General features: G+C 37.6%; 1 protein-coding gene across 5 annotated transcripts in view; it reads left to right on the plus strand.

Annotated features, from left to right (window-relative positions):
* The window catches only part of CDH10 (cadherin 10), a 152,422-nt gene that overhangs the window by 44,034 nt on the left and 88,424 nt on the right, over positions 1–19,964 (plus strand). For 2 of the 5 annotated variants that reach the window (XM_037893297.2, XM_037893299.2), the window contains exon 2: positions 9,596–9,976. In XM_037893297.2, the coding sequence (XP_037749225.1) occupies positions 9,746–9,976 (231 nt within the window). In that variant the 5' untranslated portion in view covers positions 9,596–9,745. Of the gene's footprint in view, positions 1–353; positions 605–1,662; positions 1,724–9,244; positions 9,266–9,595; positions 9,977–19,964 lie in introns of those variants that run through there. The other 3 variants (XM_043540225.1, XM_043540224.1, XM_043540226.1) reach the window with 3 other exon arrangements.

Genomic DNA, 19,964 nt, shown 5'->3' on the forward strand with positions numbered 1-19,964 from the left:
AAAGAACAAACCAAAAGGAACTGAAATACAAGCTAAAGCTTCAAATTAGTTAAAGATCATTGACAAACCACTTATTGTGAGAATCACTGAGTACATTGTAAATATACCAAGGGTCTAATGTTAGTTTAGCTGAATAATCAAATGAAGGACCTGTAGAAAACATGAATAACAATGCATACTATAGGAAGCATGCGTGTGCTCTGATGTTCAATAACTGTTATGCTAATAAATAATTGTAAAGACACAAATATATCATTTTAAGAAATTTTCTAGAAGTGATGTCATCTCCATTTTACCATCTTAAAGTAAGGTTTAAAACTGTGAGCCTTTCATTTGTCCGTCTGTCTTCACAGAAGATTTTATTCCCACTACCCTCATCTGATTAACAGGAATGGGAATCTCCATGCTGCAGGCACAGGCACTAATACAAGTTTGAGGAGCCAGTATGTAGACACCAATGAACACTTTATTAAATTACACAGTCTTCTAAGCAGGCACAGTCTCTCAGTGCTCCAATTCTTCATGCTTTAGTGAACTGACTCTGCTCTCTGAAACTGTAAGGTTTCAGCCTGAGCTGCAGATATAAACTCCTGATGAGATTATGGTTAGTTTTTAGATGTTTGGCATGCTTCTGTGCTTATTCTATTACTCTGATGGGGTTGATAGTTGGCTGGCAGAAAGAAAGCACTAGAAAGTACAAACCTTGAGCCTTAAATTTCCATCTGCCCTGAAGGAAAAGAATGTCTTGTTTATAAATGCTCAGTGTCATTCACTAGAATTCATGCTGCTGGCCAGGAAATCACCTGCAGGACAGGGTGAAAGTTAAGCCTCCAGCACTGCAAGTCTTGCTGTACCTCTCAGTCTGGGTTCCTGACAACATCCCCAATAGAATTTTATGATCTTTCCATTCCCAGAAAAGTCAAAGAATATCAAAGATGGACTGAAACAGAATAAAGAAAAAGTAAATGTATTGTTACCAAGATAACTTATTTCTCTGGCACATGTTTCTAAATTATAGCATTACAGTGATCCCGATAGATCCACTTGCCTGGATATTTCACTGTAATTATTTGCATACTTCATTTATTGGAATTTCTTCCCAATATTGTATCCCATAGAGGTTGAAGATTTGGCAAACCTATTGTACTGTCTTGGGGATTCACAAATTGTACCTAGTTCGCTAATATTTTTTTCTTCTAATCTAAATCTAAGGTTCTCTCAAGTGAAATTCAGCTGCTAAAACACAAATGAATTCATAATCACTCAACAGCTGTTGCACATAGACTCGTAGAATCGTAGGAATGGAAGGGACCTTGAGTCCCCTTCTAGTCCAGACACACTATATTGGTGAGCTGCATGTAGTGTGTGTGTCTGTGCATTTGTATGAGTGTTTGAAGTATCGAGTGCTCTGTAGTCAATGTTAAAGCTATAACCTCCTAATATAAACTCAAAGTGTTTTACTTCCCCCTAGTTTATCCAAAGAAAAACTCAATATTCCTGACATTTTGCATGCCGCATCTTTCAGAGTAGTGTTTTTGTTTGTTTGTTTTTCTGGGATGTTTGCTAAAAATCAGAAATTCCATTTTTATGTTATGGTATTTTTGAATATTTGCCTATTTTTTTAAAAATGTATTATTTTTCGGAATCATCTTTTTTCCACAGTGAATTGGCCTACAGACTCCATCCCTAATTAGAAGCAATTTTCTTTCGTTGACATTGAAGAGTAAGTTTTCTTTGGTTGACATTGACGAGTAAGTACTTTATTTGTGGGAGGGGTGAGACAAAATATAAACAAAGCATTTTCCTGCCTCCAGGCTTTGTTGCTGCAGCAGCTGCTAGACTGAATCTGAGGAGAAAAGGAATAGATTAGGGTAGGTGAGGTGTGTGTATGTGTGTGGGGGAGATAGATACGGTAGAAAAATAGTTTAGGAGGAGGTGTGTGTAGACATATCATGGAGAAGCAGGGTGGAGCTAAACTCCCTTGTCAAAATGAGAGGAGGCAGGAGGACACTGGTGGGAATTTGAGTTTTCAAGATCATACAGTAGGGGGAACTTTGAATGAGTCAGGAGACAGAGAACAGAAGGTGGGTGTGGCAAGAGGAATAACTTGTTAGCAAAGAACTTCGGAAGGTACAGATAGTGGGCATAGAAGGGATGGGATATATTTAGAGGAATCATGGAAGGTTGAGAGGGGATGGCACAAAAGGTACAGAATACAGAGGCACACATAAAGGGACAGGCTGTATGGAAATGGTGGTAGGAGATGGGGAACAAGGTATGGACTGGAGTGTTTTAGGGAACCAGGGTGGGTCACAGAGAGGAGATGAAAGGGACTGGATGATTATAAGATCTCAATTCCTTTTCAAGGGATCATTTCCTTTAATCACCTACTGATTTTTGTTTGTTTGGTTATGAGTGTAACATTTTTTGAAAATTTGAGAAGAAAGGAAGAGTTATAGCTGTATGTGTATGTGGGGGTGATAGTGAGTATTGATGGGTTATAATCGTGAAGGACACACTAGATACCTTATTGTTAATTTTAAGACATAATGTGTTTGTTTTTAAAGGTGTGAAATTTTACAATGTTTTGTTGTATAAAACACACACATACCTATTGTTAACCATGAATCACTGCTAAAAAAAAATAGTTAGGATTTCAGTACAGTTCCACCTAACATTCAACAACATTACACTTTCTTGACAAAGGTAATAATACTGCTTGGCATTTTTTTCTCGTTAGAATTTTTTTCTCTGTTCTATTTTTCAGTTTCTTTCTCCTGACTGGGACATGGATAAAATAATGTTTGGGCTTCAAAGAAACATTCATATTGTATCATGCAGCTTAGAAATAGGGGGAAATGAGTTCACCATCCCTAATTAGAAGCAATTTTTCTGAACCATTCCGTTTGACTGTGTCCAGTTTAGCAGCTAACCATGCAGACTTTAGTCACCTTTATCCACTTAGGAACTTGAACTGAAGATGGTTCAGAGATATAGATGTCTCTTTTACAAATACATACTATAAATTAACAATGATGAATGTGTCCAGTGCAGTGTACAATGTAGAGCCGGTAAACTTCAGGCAGCAAAATTATCAACTTATTGTCCGTTTATCATTTAATCACTTGATTCAGAACTAGGCAGTTAATTTGTGAATAGGTTTGGGGGCATCTTTACAATTACATGCATCAAAGTAAAATGACCTTTAATGCATAATAAGGTGAATGATAAGATTAAAATCCTCTAAAAATTGGTCATTTGAAACAACTTTATTTTTCTTTTTCAAGTATGGTAACTGAAGCTGCATTGAAAGGCCTTTTTTTTTAAATGAGGACAAAGTTGTATTCTGAGTATTTACTCAGTTGTGTTTTGGAAAAGCCTCTTGTATGTGTTCAGAATCTGTTACACAAGCTGCCACTTCACCATGCTGGGGTCTAGCATATCAGAAGATTTTTTTCTTTTTCCATTCTTTTTTTTTTTGTTCTTTATATTAAAAAGGTGGCAAAAGAGGTTGAAATCCCCCAAGTTTCTGTGAATGTAGGATTTTCTGGGGCTGATGGAGAGATGAAGCATTTATATATCCAGTTACACTGTCATGCCCACTCTGCTAAAGGCTAGCTGAGTAGACTCAAGAGTTTAGAATTCACTTACACCAATGTAAATTAGGGGTGACTCCACAGAAGTCAGTGGAATTACACCAGAGTAAAACTGGTAGGAGAGTAGAATCTGTTCCATTATATCCCCTAACAGAATGGAAACTTTCTCATCATAGAACCTCCCACACAGTTTATCTTAATTTGTTATAGGCATTCTCTGACCAGAAAAATACCTTCCTTTGGAATATATGCAATGTTATGGTACAGGACTGAGGAACATTATTGAAGCTGTGTGTGGATTATTGTTGCACAACATCTTGTCAGTGCCATAAGTCACTTCACTTTCAGGAAGCTAGAACTCACCTCCAACTTAATCTTACTCTGTTCTGTTTGAATGCAAAAAGCAAACTTTCAAAAAATTGTGCATGAATCTCTGTATCTCCTTGTTTTGGTTGAAATGTTAAGCATAAGCAGTGAATTTCTGTGCAAGAGGCTTCTCTTGTGGCATTTCAGACCTATTGAAACCAGGGAGCAATGTTACTTTGTGATGGGCATCTCTTGAAAGATTCAAAGGTTCTCTATGATTTGGAAAAGCATGCAAAATCTGGACACTTTACCATAATCTAAACCTATTGCTAACACCTTGAAATCTGCAAATTGGACTGGAAATTTTGTGAGAAAAGTCTTGATCATGGGATTTCATGCTTCTGATCAGGCCTGAAATGATGCAAATAACCTTTCACATTGTATTGTGGCACACCTGCTTCTATTCTGACTCAAACAGGAATACAGAGGCACACAAGAGTGAGAAAATAATTTTAAAGTAGATTTCTGAAGTGTTTCAAACTTAAAATTAAAAAGTTAGTTTACTCAAGATCAAATTTGGGGCAGAGAATCCAGATCAGTTCCCATTTTATATTAATTTTTGCCTCTCTTGCCCACATAGCACTGTGCACACGAGCGCTTATGTCGGTATAACTTTTGTTGCTCAGGAAGGTGGTTTATTCATGCTGCTGAACGACATACGTTATATCAACATAGACTGTAGTGTAGACATATTAGTGGGAATATATCAAGCTAACTATCCTGATTCTGCTTTCTCACCAGAGAACATAGGGAGTATCTCTTTTTGAAGTACTATAAGTGAAGCTAAATTGGTGTCAATCAGAGCAGAATTAGGCACAGTCCATTTTCTCAGTGGGTTTGGTTTAATTTGAAATAACGTTTTACAGGAATGAGGTTTCAGGTTTAAAATTGTAAATAGCGGTATAGCACGGCAGGCACTCACTGCCATGGCACCTCCTGCTGGTCATCCAGGAATTAGCTCAGTTCCAGCCTCGGAGTGCCTCCTGCTGGCCAGTGTCTTCCTACTGATGCCTGCTTTCTCCACCACTTATAGCACTTCAGGCCCCGTGTCCCTCCTGGACCCCAGTGCCCCTTTCCTTAGGGTGCTGTCCCACAGCAGCACCCCCACACTCTGGGTCTCCCCTCCTCAGGGAACCCCAAACCCCTAAGCCCACCTCACCTCAGTAACCCACTGCCAGTCCTCATCTAGCCCCTTCCCACAGGGACAAACTGCAGTCTGAAGTGGCCACTCATCATCGGCAAGGGGGGTTTGGACCTGCTGCCTTTCCAGCCCCAGCTGCCTCCCTGCAGCCCTAGTACTTCCCCTGGCCTTTAGCAAGGCCTCAGCCTGGGGACCCACCAGGCCAGAGCTCCCCAGCTCTGCCTGCTTTTCCCCAGCCCTGCTCTGCCTCAGGTAGCCTGCTTGCTCTCCCAGGCAGCCTGGTCCTCCCTGTTCCTCAGCTGGAGCAAGAGTCTTTTCTCTCACTCCCTTAGCCTGCCCTTTTATCAGGGTCAGCTGGACCCTAATTGGGTATGGCCACACCCGTGGCTGTTTACCCAACCAGCCTCCCTTGGCTGCTTTGAACCCCTTCCTAACTGGAGCGGGGTATCTGCCCCACTACACGCGGATTGTATATTGTAACAAATATTGCATAGTGTTTAAGGGCATGATCCTGGCCATAGGATGCTGAAAGAAGGGAAAAGATTTTAGGGGAAAAGTTGGGTGAAATCATCAGTATTTCCATATGCATTTTGAATTATTGTTTAAAAAAAACCTTGAAATTCTGCTGAATTGCACATAACTTTTTGGAGAAAATATTCCATCAGAATTTGGGTACGTTTCCCAGAAATTTCCAGTGGCACTAATAAAGTGAAAACAGTGAGAAGCTGATAACAGTTTCAGGTTCCTCCAGTGATTAGATCAGCTCTAATAAGGTAATGAAGAATCTCAGCTGACTTGCAGTATTTAGTACAGAGCTGGGGATGCCTCACTGTCATTTGTATCTTCTCATCTAACTCTAAACCAAAACTGCCATTTTCCCCCCATGCCCTTTATTTAATGGCATTGCCACTACCAGTTGCAATATATTAGGCAGAAGGGTTTTGTTGTTGTTGTTTTTTAAGGTACATTTTATTTAATTCAAGTATGTGACCATCAAACTTAATATTACACTTAAAACAGCATGCTGAACTCAAGAGGAGTCCAAAGGGGAGAACCCTACTGAATACATCCATTAAGCAGCCTAGCCTGCCAAGTTCATGTACATTAGCTAGTTTTGTAATTTTAACAAATTCCATCAGAGCTTTCATTCCACTGACCTAATTTAACAAGAAGGAAATTCAATAACAATCCCAAACACTGACTCATTATTTCCCAGGAGGAATTTAACAACACTTCTACATCAAATAGTGATGTGTGAACAGTGGAATATACATACCTATGGGCTGGGGGGTGGGGGGGAGGAGCAAGAGAAAGAAGATACTGTATCTCCTTTACACAGGTAAACCAATAACTTTCCATCTTTGGGGAAAATAGTAACAGGTCTAAGGGCCAGTTCATTGCTTAGATGTACATATGCAACTCCCTCTGACTTCAAGAAACATCAGCTAAGATTAAGATTTAGTCAGTCTCTCTGTCTCTGTGTGTGTGTATGTGTGTGTCAATAAAAAGAATATAGGCATGGGTGTATGGGCAACATAGAATTGTGGCAGTGCTATTCAGCAACAAATAAACACAAGGTACCTACCCCATGTAATACAATTTATGATTGAGCCTGATCCTTCCAACCTTTGCTCACATAAATACTCCTTTCTTATACAAAGTAAGGATGTGTTGGTCTGGCGATATATCATTACAATGGAATGACCCTGGGTCCTGATCTTGCTGTCATTAAAGTCAAAAGCAAACATTAATTTTTGCATCCTGGTAGAAGCAGACACATACCAGTAAGGCAATGTCTCACAGTAATACGTCGTGCTGGGAGATGCTCATATTTTATTAATTGCTTTAAAATAAATATTATGTAAAACAATAAAATATTAGAAACTCACTCATCATCAGGCTTTTGCAAATTGAACAAAAAGATTAACACATTGACTTTTTTTTTTGTAAGAACCCAGAGCAGAGCACGGGGCAAGCAATGAGATGCATTTTTTGACATTTATGAGACACACTTTTAAATTAAGAATCTGAAAATGCCGAGGGTTGTATTCATCCATGGTGTAAAGCCACTGAAGTCAACAGATTTCTCTCAGGGATCAATGTAGCCGAATGCATTGTTCTAAGGTATGCTAAACAATGCTGTGTCCAAATCATGGAAGTAAAGGAAAACCCATCAAGTTTCTGTATCATTTCAGGGTTTTTTGTTGCATATGGAAGAATACAGTATATGTATATACTGAGGAGCTACAAGCATTGGCTGTATATACTCCCTTTGCAGATTTAAGAGAAAAAAAATGTAGAGAAAATGTATCCTATTGAGAAGAAAAAACCATAGGAGCATTCATATACGCTTGCTGCCTAGCAACAGACACCATTTCCCCCTTAGCAGGGGTCAGTGGGCTCTGCAAACAAAAATGGATGCTGAAATACGAAGCTAACATTTCTCTCTCACAAATTAGCCAGTAAGGAATTAACAAGTTCTACACTTCTGTTCTGGTTGCAGACTGCATTATGTAGCCTATGCAAAGCTGTTCTTATTTCATTTAAGACAAAGTACTGAAAGATAATTATATTATTTCCCAGAAGTGCACTATTAGTGTTCAGAAATGTGTTAGCCCCTTTACCAAATAAGTAAAAGAAAAGATTGACATTCCCCAACATTGACATTCTTCAACAATCAAACAGCCCAGTCTTGTTCCCACTGAATTAAAGTCACGTCCTTTGGGTTAATATAAAATCCAAGTGACTTCTGTTCAGACTTCTGCCAAATTTGGGTGTTAAAAATTAGACATGACACAATAAGTAACAGGGGGAAACTTAAATGTGGGGAATGAGAAGGGAAGGCAAGTGTTACAGTAATAATTGTAGTTACTCATTTTAGTCATGTGTATATCTGAGTTCTGTTGGGCGTGGTACTTAAGGTACTTACGGGAGTTACAGATAAAATTAATATTTTTAGGTAGGAGTTGAAGGTGGTAATGGAGGCTTGGCAAAGAGGAACTGAAAGAATAAAGTGCACAAACTGGATTTACAAGTAATCCAATGTTTTAATCTTGTTAGCCAGTGGTCCAAAAGACTAATGCAAAGCAGTTTTAGAAACCACAGAAATGATGAAACATTAGTTCCCCATTGTTTTATATATTTATTTGCATATAGAGAGAGTTCTCCTATTTATAGCTACTAATGTTTTGTCTGCTATATTTATGTATATTAGAATAATCTGTAATAATAATTGTATATACTTAAAGTCCATAATGTACCATTATGATACATAATTATATATCTTTCATTTATAGTTTATATATTTCAAAATAGCTTTGGTCAAGTTGCCGTGGTGCTTTGGAATGACATTAAATATCAAATGTGATCCTAACAAAAACATTTAAGTGTTAATATTCTTTTTTTTTAATTGTATTTTACATGATTTGCCTGCTGAAGCAAATCTAAATGAGCCATGCAGACATTTGCTCTTAAGTGTTTGGTAATTTCCAAATTTAATCTTTTAAAGTGGAAATCAGCTAATGGTATCAACAGTCATGAAGAGTGATATGCTGAGAAGGAACATAGGCACAAGATTGGAAACAGTTTATTTCTGTTTGATGTCAACAAAAGATATTGATGGAATCTGCCTATCGTTTCACGATGGTGCTAAATGCTTCCTTATTGTGTCAGGAAAAAACATAAAATGCTACACAAACCTAACAAAACAGGTTTGGAAATGGATTTACTTTTTTCTCTCTCTCTGTAGTAATAATTGCGTATTGAATGTCAAATTTAAGTATATTGTAAAGCAAAAACATCCTGAGTTCACTATGACTTAACATCAAATAGATCAAGTCCTAGTTATTTCGTCATTTTTTTCTTGCATTTAAAGTTGTTTGCATGCTATCTCAGTTCATACTGTAAGTACTACATCCTAAGAACTTTTTATATTTAAAAAGTTTGCTTCTTGTCATGTTGCATTTCTTCTGATGCATATGATGTTCCCTTTTGCCATTTAAAGTGCCTGGGGGAACTAGTGTTTCACCATTTCTGTGGTTTCTAAAACTGCTTTGCATTAGCCTTTTCAGGCCTCCGGATAACAAGATTAATAAAACACTGGATTACTTGTCAATCAAATCAGGTGGAAAACTTTTGAAGTAAAGGCTGCAGTATTTAATATGTAAGTGCTAATAGTATTAATCCCCTAGTCTACATGAAAAAAACATCCTCAAAGTTCTTAAACTGAAAAGTTAAGAACAAAAGTTAATCAGCTCAATGCACTTTTGTTGTGTTTCTCATGTAATGTTTTGAAAGCAGCTACCTGCTACATTTGCAACCCTCCCACTTGGTGAAGGTTGACAGAAAACCTTTATAGTCATGATATCAGCCATCAGTTGGGTGCACATGGAAAATAATCAGTTGCTTCTTTGCTGTAAAATACAGTGTGAAGTCAGTCACAGGCAAACGGAATGTTTTCAACTTACACTGTGTCTTTTCTGTTTACTTTGAGGATTTGGTGGATATGTGTGGAAGGGAGATGAACTACTGGAAATCACTTGGCTGCACTGCCAACTAAAGAGACATCAAAAGGTAATCCAGGAAAACAACACTGTTGACCCCACAGCCATCTGGCTTGGAGGACAGACAGCAGTGGAGAACTATGGTAATACAACAAGTGTTGCTGCTACTGCTGCTCTGGATGTGCCTGCCACATCCCTGCTATGCAGAAATGCTGTTCAGAAGGACAACTGACCACCAACCGAAAGGCTTTGTGGCACGTGTATCAGGGAGTGATGGAAAAGCACTTCACCGACAGAAAAGGGGCTGGATGTGGAACCAGTTCTTCTTGCTGGAGGAATATACAGGCTCTGATTATCAATATGTAGGCAAGGTAGGTCTGTATTAAGGTTTGATATTTCTCCATTACATCCTTATATATTTGTCCTACTACTGTTCTCAAGTTACTACAGTGACTTATTCTCCTAGCTGAATGGTTGGTTTTCCAGGCAACACCATACAAGTTGTTTATCTGCTCTATTGGCGATCTCTAAAAGTAATAATGCAAAGAGTTACTAAAAACTATTTAGAAACATACAAATTTCTGAAACAAGCTAAAGTGTATTTCACAAATTATTGTGTGATCTTCACAGCATTCCTACCACCACAAGCGACCTACTTTTCTCTCCTATTTCTGAATCTCGTATTTTAAAATTCTTTCTAAAATTCTGTTTCATATTTTTTTCTCTTTGACCTTTTTCAGTTTCATGCAAATGCATGTGGACTCCTATCCTCTGTCTGTACTCTTTGTACACAATTCTTTCAAACACAAAATGGCCTCCCTCCTCCAGTGCTCCCTTTGTCTTAATAAATTGCAGAGGATGAATGTCATTAACAAACGTGATGGAAAATAAATATGAGGAATGAAATTGTGAATTTAATGCTACTGACACCAAGAAAAGAATTCTGTACTCCCAAATTAAAGCATAAATTAATGGGCCACTATCTGTGTTGACTGCTCTTGATATAGTCCGATTTTTTTTTTTATGTCAGGATGGTTGTACTGAGTCTGCCAGTGCAGAACTTGGCCCAGTATTTCAGAACCCCATGCTGAAGGAATAGATGGAATAACAAAAAGTGAAGAATGGCAGCAGTTCTAGGGATGAAAAATGTTCAAATAAGTAATTTTATTATAGGCAGCTACTAAAAGTAAAACAGCAACTTGCTCAACCAAAATCTTCCTGTCTTTCCCCCTTTCATCCAAAGCAATTGCTAATGAATCCTTATATAAATGCAAATTACTTGCCCAAAGTGAGAGTAATCAGCGTAGTGCAGAGGCCATGCATGGAGCAGGTGCAAAAATGCATTGACTACGTTCTTTCTTTCTTTCTCAACTCTCTTTTGACTGAATTCCCATGGTTAATCAAAGACAAAACCGAGAGAGTTCCTATATTCCGTTGACTCTTTGGATTTCTGGGAGTCAGGCACTATAGCTCCCTTCTGAGCAACTGGTTTCTCACATTTCCTTTCCTAGCTATTGGTTTCTCAGCTTACATGAAGTCGGAATTTGGTCCATTAAAATGGAGGCTCTCTCCTTCCTTTGGCTGTACCACTAATCAGTAACTATTGTTTGAGAAAGCACCAGCTGAGGCCTTACATTTTTGCTTTTGTTAAACAACAAATGAATTGAGAAGCAACCAAAATTGAGATTTGTGTGATGTCTGTGGGTGCCTGTTCTGAAAAGATTTAATTACACCACATTACCCTGGGTAATATCCACATCATGTTTTGTTGATTTCCTCAGATTAAGGTTCATGACTCAAATAATCTCATGTCATACAATATAACATGCTGGATTATAAAGGTTTTATGAATTCAAATAGGCCAATTCTCTCTCTCTCAATATAAAATGTTGGGCTTTTGTGCTGCAGAATCCCATGACAAATTGAGCATCATACAGCCATGCACAAACTTTGACAACACAGATTCAGTTATCTTCATTGACTTGGGTCCTGATGATACATGTGCAAAACTCAGAAGATTTAAACAACAGTCCTGCACTGGGATCAGCTGTGCCTGTATGGAGTCCTATTGATGTCACTGGCGATCTGCACAGGTGCAGGTACCAATGAAAAACTGGGGTCTTACTTTGGGCTCAGAGCCCCCAGAGTTTCATTTTGAGCCTCAGTCTCATGGAATCCAACACATAAAACAAATTTCAGCTGATTTTAGTCCAAAACCACATTCTTATAGAACAATCCTATGAAATATAATAGGGGAGAAACCAATAGGGTTCTATGAGAGTTATTCTTGCAGACTTATATAATTTAATAGAGTGATAATCCTTTCCATAGATTTTCCCAGCCATCCTATGAAATAATATAGCAGGTATGTATTTTCTATTAAATTCTGTAGGGCTGTCTTATAAGAGCTTGTACATTATGTGCTTACATTAGAAACTACAAATAGGCTCAGGTTCCTTAACTTCCTTATTTTTCATTTTAATTTTTTGCAATCCTGGCCTTAGTATTGTGTTGCTATTAGGGCTGTTGACTAATCGCAGTTAACTCACACAATTAACTAAAAAAAATTAATCCTGATTAATTGTGCTGTTAAACAATAGAATACCAATTGGAATTTATTAAATATTTTGGATGTTTTTCTACATTTTCAAATATATTGATTTCTATTACAACACAGAATATGAAGTGTACAGTGCTCACTTTATATTATTATTTTTATTACAAATATTTGCACTATAAACAAAAAAAATAGTATTTTTCAATTCACCTCATACAAGTACTGTAGTGCAATCTCTTTATCGTGAAAGTGTAACTTACAAATGTAGATTTTTTTTGTGATAAAACTGCACTCAGAAACAAAACAATGTAAAACTTTAGAGCCTACAAGTCCACTCAGGCCTACTTCTTTTTCAGCCAATTGCTAAGACAATCAAGTTTGTTTGCATTTAAAAGAGATAATGCCGTCTGCTTCTTATTTATAATGTCATGTGAAAGTGAGAACTCACGTTCACATGGTACTTTTGTAACCAGCTTTGCAAGGTATTTACATGCCAGATATGCTAGACATTCATATGCACCTTCAGGTTTTGGCCATCATTCCAGAGGACATGTTTCCAGGCTGATGATGCACATTAAAAAATAATGCATTAAGTACATTTGTGACTGAACTCCTTGGGAGAGTACTGTATGTCTCCTGTTCTGTTTTACCCGCATTCTGCCACATATTTCATGTTATAGCAGTCTTGGATGATGACCCAGGACATGTTTGTTTTAAGAACACTTTCACAGCAGATTTGACAAAATGCAAAGAAAGGTACCAATATGAGATTTCTAAAAATAGATATAGCACTCAACCCAAGGTTTAAGAATCTGAAGTGCTGTCCAAAATCGGAGAGGGACAAGGTGTAGAGCATGTTTTCAGAATTCTTAAAAGAGCAACACTCAGATGCGGAAATGACAGAACCTGAACCATCAAAAAAGAAAAGCAACCTTCTGCTGGTGATATCTGACTCAGATGAGGAAAATGAACATATGTTGGTCTGCTCTGCTTTGGATCATTAACGAGCAGAACCCGTCATCAGCATGGACGCATGTCCTCTGGAATGGTGGTTGAAGCATGAAAGGACATATAAATCGTTAATGCATCTGGCACGTAAACATCTTGCAACACCAGCTACAACAGTGCCATGTGAATACCTATTCTCACTTTCAGGTGACATTGTAAACAAGAAGCAGGCAGCATTATCTCTGCAAATTGTAACCAAAATTGTTTGGCATGAAGTAGGACTGAGTGGACTAGCAGCCTCTAAAGTTTTACGTTATTTTATTTTTGAATTTAATTATTTTTGGTACATAATTCTACTTTTGTAAGTTCAACTTTCATGATAAAGAGATTGACAGTACTTGTATTTAGTGAATTGAAAAATACTATTTCTTTTATTTTTACTGTGCAAATATTTGTAATAAAAATAAATATAAAGTGAGCACTGTACACTTTGTATTCTGTGTTGTAACTGAAATAAATATATTTGAAAATGTAGAAGACATCCAAAAATATTTAAATAAATGGTATTCTGTTTTTAACAGTGTGATTAATCACGATTAATTTTTTTAATTTCTTGACAGCCCTAGTTGCTATATAAAAGCTTTACATAACTTTAGTCCTTTGTATGAAGTTGCAGACAAGTCCAGCTATATTTGCGTTTAAAATACCCAATTTAGGAGACAACTGTGCAGGGATCATTGGGTGGAAAAATGGGCCTTCCAGACAGAATTTGTGCTTTTAAATTATACAGTACATTAAAACCCTTACATACTATAGTGATGGAAACTGACCAGATTGATACAGGATGTAACATTTTCAAAAATGCCTATGTCCCATTTTCAGATGTGACGTGTATAAATAACGATATTGTGGAAAAATTTACCCTGATTCTAGTCTTGCATCCCATACTTATGTGGTTCATTCAGCTGAAGACAGTAGAACTATTCATATAAGTATTGCAGGACTGGGCTCATAACATCTAGAAATGTCAGTTCAAAATATTTACAACAGACATCTAATTTTTGCCAGGAAATAGGCAGAAAAATGAGTTGTAAATGGACCAAGGGATAATGAGGTAGTGGCACTCAAAGAAGGAAGCGGTATGTTTCTTCCTCATTAACACCCAAAAAGTATGGTGCTGAGAGGTGGTAAAATTCTCAGGACAGACAGTAGCTTATTTGTAAGTGGAACTTAGTGTTAATAATCAAGATTCTGATTAACACCTTGCAGTTGGTAGCTAAGTTGGTTTATTATAATTTTTTTAGTCCCAGTTTCTATTAAAATTCACTTACAAAGTCCTTTATTTTGGGAAATTATGTGGGGAAGGACATTCCTAGTAATTTCTTTAAATATTTATTTCCCTTTTAGTTCTCTAATGAAGCATCATTGTTGCATCTGTGGCTGAAAGATTAAAGTTCATGAAAAAAAGAAGAGAAAATAATTATAATAGCCCTTTTTTCTTTAAAGGTTGGGGAATATACTGAATGCAAACTGACATTTTTTTTCTGAGGGAGGCAACACTTATTAAAATTTCCAGGAACTGTTAGTGGGAAGAAGGAGTTCAAGAATGACAGAAACTTAAATCTGATTAAATTGCCTTTGTCAGCCACTATTTCCATTTATTATTTATTTCTCTGTGTGGATGTAGTTTCAATGCTGACCTTTAAAGACTATTATTTGTTGCTTGTACTTACAGGAGCACCCAAAACGTGCTGGGTGCTATGCAGACTTTTTTTTTATATTTATTTCTGTTTATAATACATCTTTCTAAAGTGCCTACGCAACCTCAAGGCACTCTTGCCATGAATTAAAAACACAATTGCATAGCCAAGCCAGCAGCACGTCCTCATTCCAAACAGAACATACATGATTGGTAATGAAAACAGTTCTGCACAATACCCCACCTCACTCACAAAGAGTACCCATCATAATATTCTTACCTCCCAAAAGGCCTGAGGAAATAAACAGGCCTGCAGCATGCCCGAAGACCAAATGTTCTGGACTATTGCAGATAAAAGTGTGGAGTAAATTTAAAAGTTAAGAGCACCTAAAAGAGAGAGCCTTGCTAGCAACTCCCTCTTTTCTACATAGAGGCATTTTCAGTTCTGGCACCTCCACCGTTTTCATTTCTGCCACTAGAACTGTGACAGTATAGCATTAAGGTGGAGAGGGAGAAAGGGACAAGATCCTTGCTCTGAGGTGTTCACAACTGGAGACAGCAAGCCACATATTGAGTTGGGGGAGAGGGATAAAATACAAACAATCAAACTTTTTTAAAAAAGTGTCTATTGTCCCCCACTGCCCCTTATCTGAGCATTGTTAGTTGTCAGTGTTCGTCTGGGCACAATAGTAGAAATGGGTCTTGTGGAGGGATTTGAAGAGGAAGACAATAATGGTCTTATGGGCTAGTACAGGAAGAATTTTCCATAGTGTAAGGAAAGTGACAAAGGTGGTTGTGAGGGGAGATTCAAACAGCTTATTGAGGCTGGCTGAAGGATCAGAGCAGGGAGAGGTAAAATGGTAATAGACAAGAGAAAATAAGTAGAGAGGGGCAGAACTGAGAAGAGGTTTGAAGGGCAATTAAAGATAAGGAAGGATAAATCCAGTCTGCACATTCAGAACATCCCACCTGAAAGGCAGTGGAAATATATCAAAGTATATTTCTGAAAAGCCACCTTCTACATCAGATGCATTCTATGGTGCTTTACAGAGCCAACCACCCTATAAAGAACAGAACAACAAAAAAGTGTCATTATTTAACCCCTGTTTCTAAAACACAGACAGAGAATAAACAGTTCAGATCTCTTTTTGAAGCCTTCAGCTTTTATAAAGTTCATACATTCATATCTGCCTTCCAAGGTTCATGGCTGAGGCTGGGAAGAGGAATGAAGCCTTATTTCTTAAATACATTTTACTCCTCTTTATTGTGGTAGAGCCCAAAGATCGCCCCAAATGGGTCTCTATGGTGCTAGCCACTATACAAACAGAGTAGCCAACAGTTCCTGCCCTGAAATGTTTGCAATCTAAATAGACCAGACAGACACAGGGTGGGGGAAGGGGTAGAATGAACAAGCAGACTGAACAATGTGATGTTCCACAATATTGTGTGTGTGTTGGGTTAGTTAGGAGGTGCTAAAGAAAAGGGAAGGGAGATGGGAAGTTGAAGAAAAGAAAGATGAAGGTACAAGGGGCAGGTGTGGACTGAAGCTGAGATGAAGATGTTGTGAGGGAGTAGGTTGGAGCAAACGGTCAGTCAGCTGACTGGCAGAGACAGTCCAGTCAACGCCGTAGAAAGTTCTCTGAGTGTCTGAAGCTGCTTCTGCTGCTGGAGTCTCTGGCTGGTTCCTCTTTGCAGTTTTCCCCCAAGGCCACATAGGAAGGGGAGACACCCCTTGGGTCCTAGTTTCCCCAGAGTTTGTGTGGAGTGGGGTCAGGAGGTCTGGATGTGAAGAGGAATGTAAGATGGAAACAAATCATTCAATTAAAATTGGCCAAGAATGTAGGAAAAATGTTTGCCAAGGGCAGAATGTCAAAGTAAGTGTTTAACATAAGCAATTAAATGCCATTAATATAAGGACTGCAGCAGTGAGATGCTCAGCAGAAATGCAGACTCTGAAGTACCAGATTCTTCATGACTGTGATATCAAAGCTGTTAGCTTCCTAAACTCATGGGTGAAATTCTCTGTGGTAAATCACGTCTCTTAGCATGCACCCATATCTCTAGCAACTGAGAGGGAGCCTGAAGACTGCTGAATATCATAATATCCAATTAAACCATTCCAACCCATGAGTGAAGTTCAGAATGCAGTTTGCACATTGCTTGTTTTGCGGCCTTTATTATTATTTAAGCCAGTTCCAGAAAATACAACTGGAAGAATGTTATAGGAATGTAACCTAGATTATCATGAGCAAGTTACAGGATATGCCTAACTCAGTAGGAACCAAAATGTCACCAATTAATGTTAAGAAAGCAGCTATTCAAGTACATTTGTGACCTACTGAGATAGACACAACAGCTCTGAATATATTGCAGTAATTCTGGGGTTTTACTAAATATGAAGTGACTTAATTTTTTTAACAAAGGATATTTTTTTAAAAACAAAAACCCTCAATAATTGTGTTGTTTTTTTCCAATAACATTGTACTACGTATTGTAAATTCTCTGGGGAAGGGTAAGACCTTCCTTTATTTGTATGGTGTCTAGCACCTTGTGGGTGCTAGTTGAAATGGATAGTGAAGGTGATACTACACTGTGGTTTATTTATGACAAAGCTATATTTTTGTTTCCATTATCAAACACTATCCTTTCTGGAAAACTAGAGAACATTAGACCCAGAAAAGGAAGGCATTATAGGAGGATACGATTTATATACGGATTGTAGAATCTACTGGAATATCTTCGTAATGCTATCATAGGAGATAATAGCCTACAACAAAGCAACTTTTCATAATTCCAGAGAGGTGACTCAGAGATTGAGCCAATTGAAGTTTAAAATTCTAACAGACACAAGGACATTTTATCTAGATTTTTTGCCTTATAATAATGATTAAGAATTCTATTCTGTTTTAGCCGTGGTGAAAGGGTAATATGACCTTAATATAGTCTCTTAATGTATCCAAAGACTGATTCCTACTTTATTTCCTCCTTTGTTTTAGTGCCAGGTGCAATTTATTTATTTATTTATTTTTAAGAAAGAGGTGCTGTTACAAGACCTGAGTCATTTTCAAGCTTGTTCTACAAAATTGGATTAATCCTGAATATACCTGATGAAAAAAATTAATGACTTTTTCTTACAGAACCAAAAGTAGTGTTCTAACAATTCTCCTCTTAAGGAAGTACCTTTGTGTGTCAAGAATATCATAATTCACACTCGTATTCAAAGATAGGTCTCTCTTTCCCCTCCCCCAAACTTGGGGGGTGTGTACTGAACAGATCTATGCCACCTGTAACAACTTTTCCCCAGCACACTACAACCTGTTCACAGTAATTAAGTGTACGGGAACACCGATAGTGAATGTTCTGAAATGATTTGAAAAACTCTTCATTTTTTCCTGCTATTATACGTACACTGTATCACAAAAGATAAATTAACATACACAGAAGAATGCATAGGGGAAAACATTACAGCTACAGGTTCAGGACAGGAGCTTTTCCTGTGTTTCAACTTAATTATGCAATTAGTTTAACTTCATAAAGTTATGGTGGCTAAATATTTTACAGTGGGTAAGTGGAATATAATTTCATCTCTACAGGTGTGGGTTCACATCTTGTTCAAGTCTCAAGTGAAGATGAGTTTGATAGTCTAATCCTAGTTCTCCTTTGTAGAACAAAAAGCTACCAGATAGATTGACACTTGGCAGTTTCTTCCTGAGAGGAATGAAAGAGTGGAATGATGCAGCTGTTGTAATTGGTACTGTAAGGCATTAGTGGGAGTTTTTCTGGCAGACTTACAGTTTGATGCTTGGTTTAACCATTGCTATTAATCTGTCCTTTTCTTATATCAGCACTAATGCCACTCACAAATGTAGAAGGAAAGCAAATCACTTACAACTTCAATTAGTTTACATTAAAGGAGTGCACAGAATAGGATGTAGTTTGTTGGAATAAATCTTACAGTACTTTTTATCCTAATTCTGCTGAATAGAATTAACAATTAGTTAAAGATGAAGTTTAAGAAGTTTCCAGTTCAACATGATTTAACCTGAGTAGGTATTGAAAATATTTTTGTTTCATATATTAATAAATTGATGCCCTCAGATTTTGAGGCAAAGTGTTGAAAGGCACATCCTGTCTGCCCCTGAATTTATGAGACAGACTTTGCAGCACAAAATAGAATACTTAGCTCTTTATCCTATTCTCTTCATGTGTAGATGGTAGCTGGTGTTATAGGATCACATAGGATACTCATAATCCAGGAAACTCTACTCGGTTGTGTCTGTCTCCCAGAAGGGCTATCCAAAACAATCTGTTTTTGCTTCATGAATTCCCACATGCAAAATTTGAAAATTTGGTGAATTTAGTTAAGGGTGAAATGTCACCTTTTTAGACATGGTGTTTCTTACCAAAAATACATACATATATAAAGGAAAGGGACAGAAGCAAACCTTGGATCAAATTGAAATTTTTCAAAAAATTATGTTAGGCAAAAACTTGCATATTTTTCCATGGGAAAAAATAACTGTGGTTTCCCCTCTCCCTTCACTTTTGAGGAAAAACATGAACATTTTAATGCAATACCTCAATTTTTGGATTTTCTCCCCCTCACTTTACTGCACATTTTTTCCACCCAGTTCTACATATCTCTCACAACCAGTCACCACTTGGGTCACTGGAGATTACCCATGTGAGTAAAATGAGCAGGATTTGGCCCAACACCTCCGGTGGATTAGTTATGGCACAAATTGGAATGTTTATATACCCAATATATGACACAAGAAAATCTGACTAGGCCAGTAGGTAGGGTTACCAACGTACTTCAAAAATAAGGGGCTGTTCTCCAAGAACCCCTGCCCGACCTCTCCGCCTATTACTATTATTATTAATATATTATGTATTATTAATTAATAATCAGTACTCATCTACAATTGCTAGGGGTATTTCCTGCTGCTTTTTGCAGCACTCAGCAACTCCCGACCTTGTTGTACAGAGGTGGAAAAATCAGGGTCGTCCCTTGTAATAAAGGACTGTTGACAACCCTACCAGTAGTTATGCAAGAATAGAAAGTGTTATGTTTCATGGCATAACACAGAGAAGTTAGATAAAACACAGAATTCTCTTGTTGGAAGGTTGCAACATAACACTACTTTATTTGTTA

This window comes from Chelonia mydas, chromosome 2, assembly GCF_015237465.2.
Source record: "Chelonia mydas isolate rCheMyd1 chromosome 2, rCheMyd1.pri.v2, whole genome shotgun sequence".
NCBI lineage: Eukaryota > Metazoa > Chordata > Testudines > Cheloniidae > Chelonia > Chelonia mydas.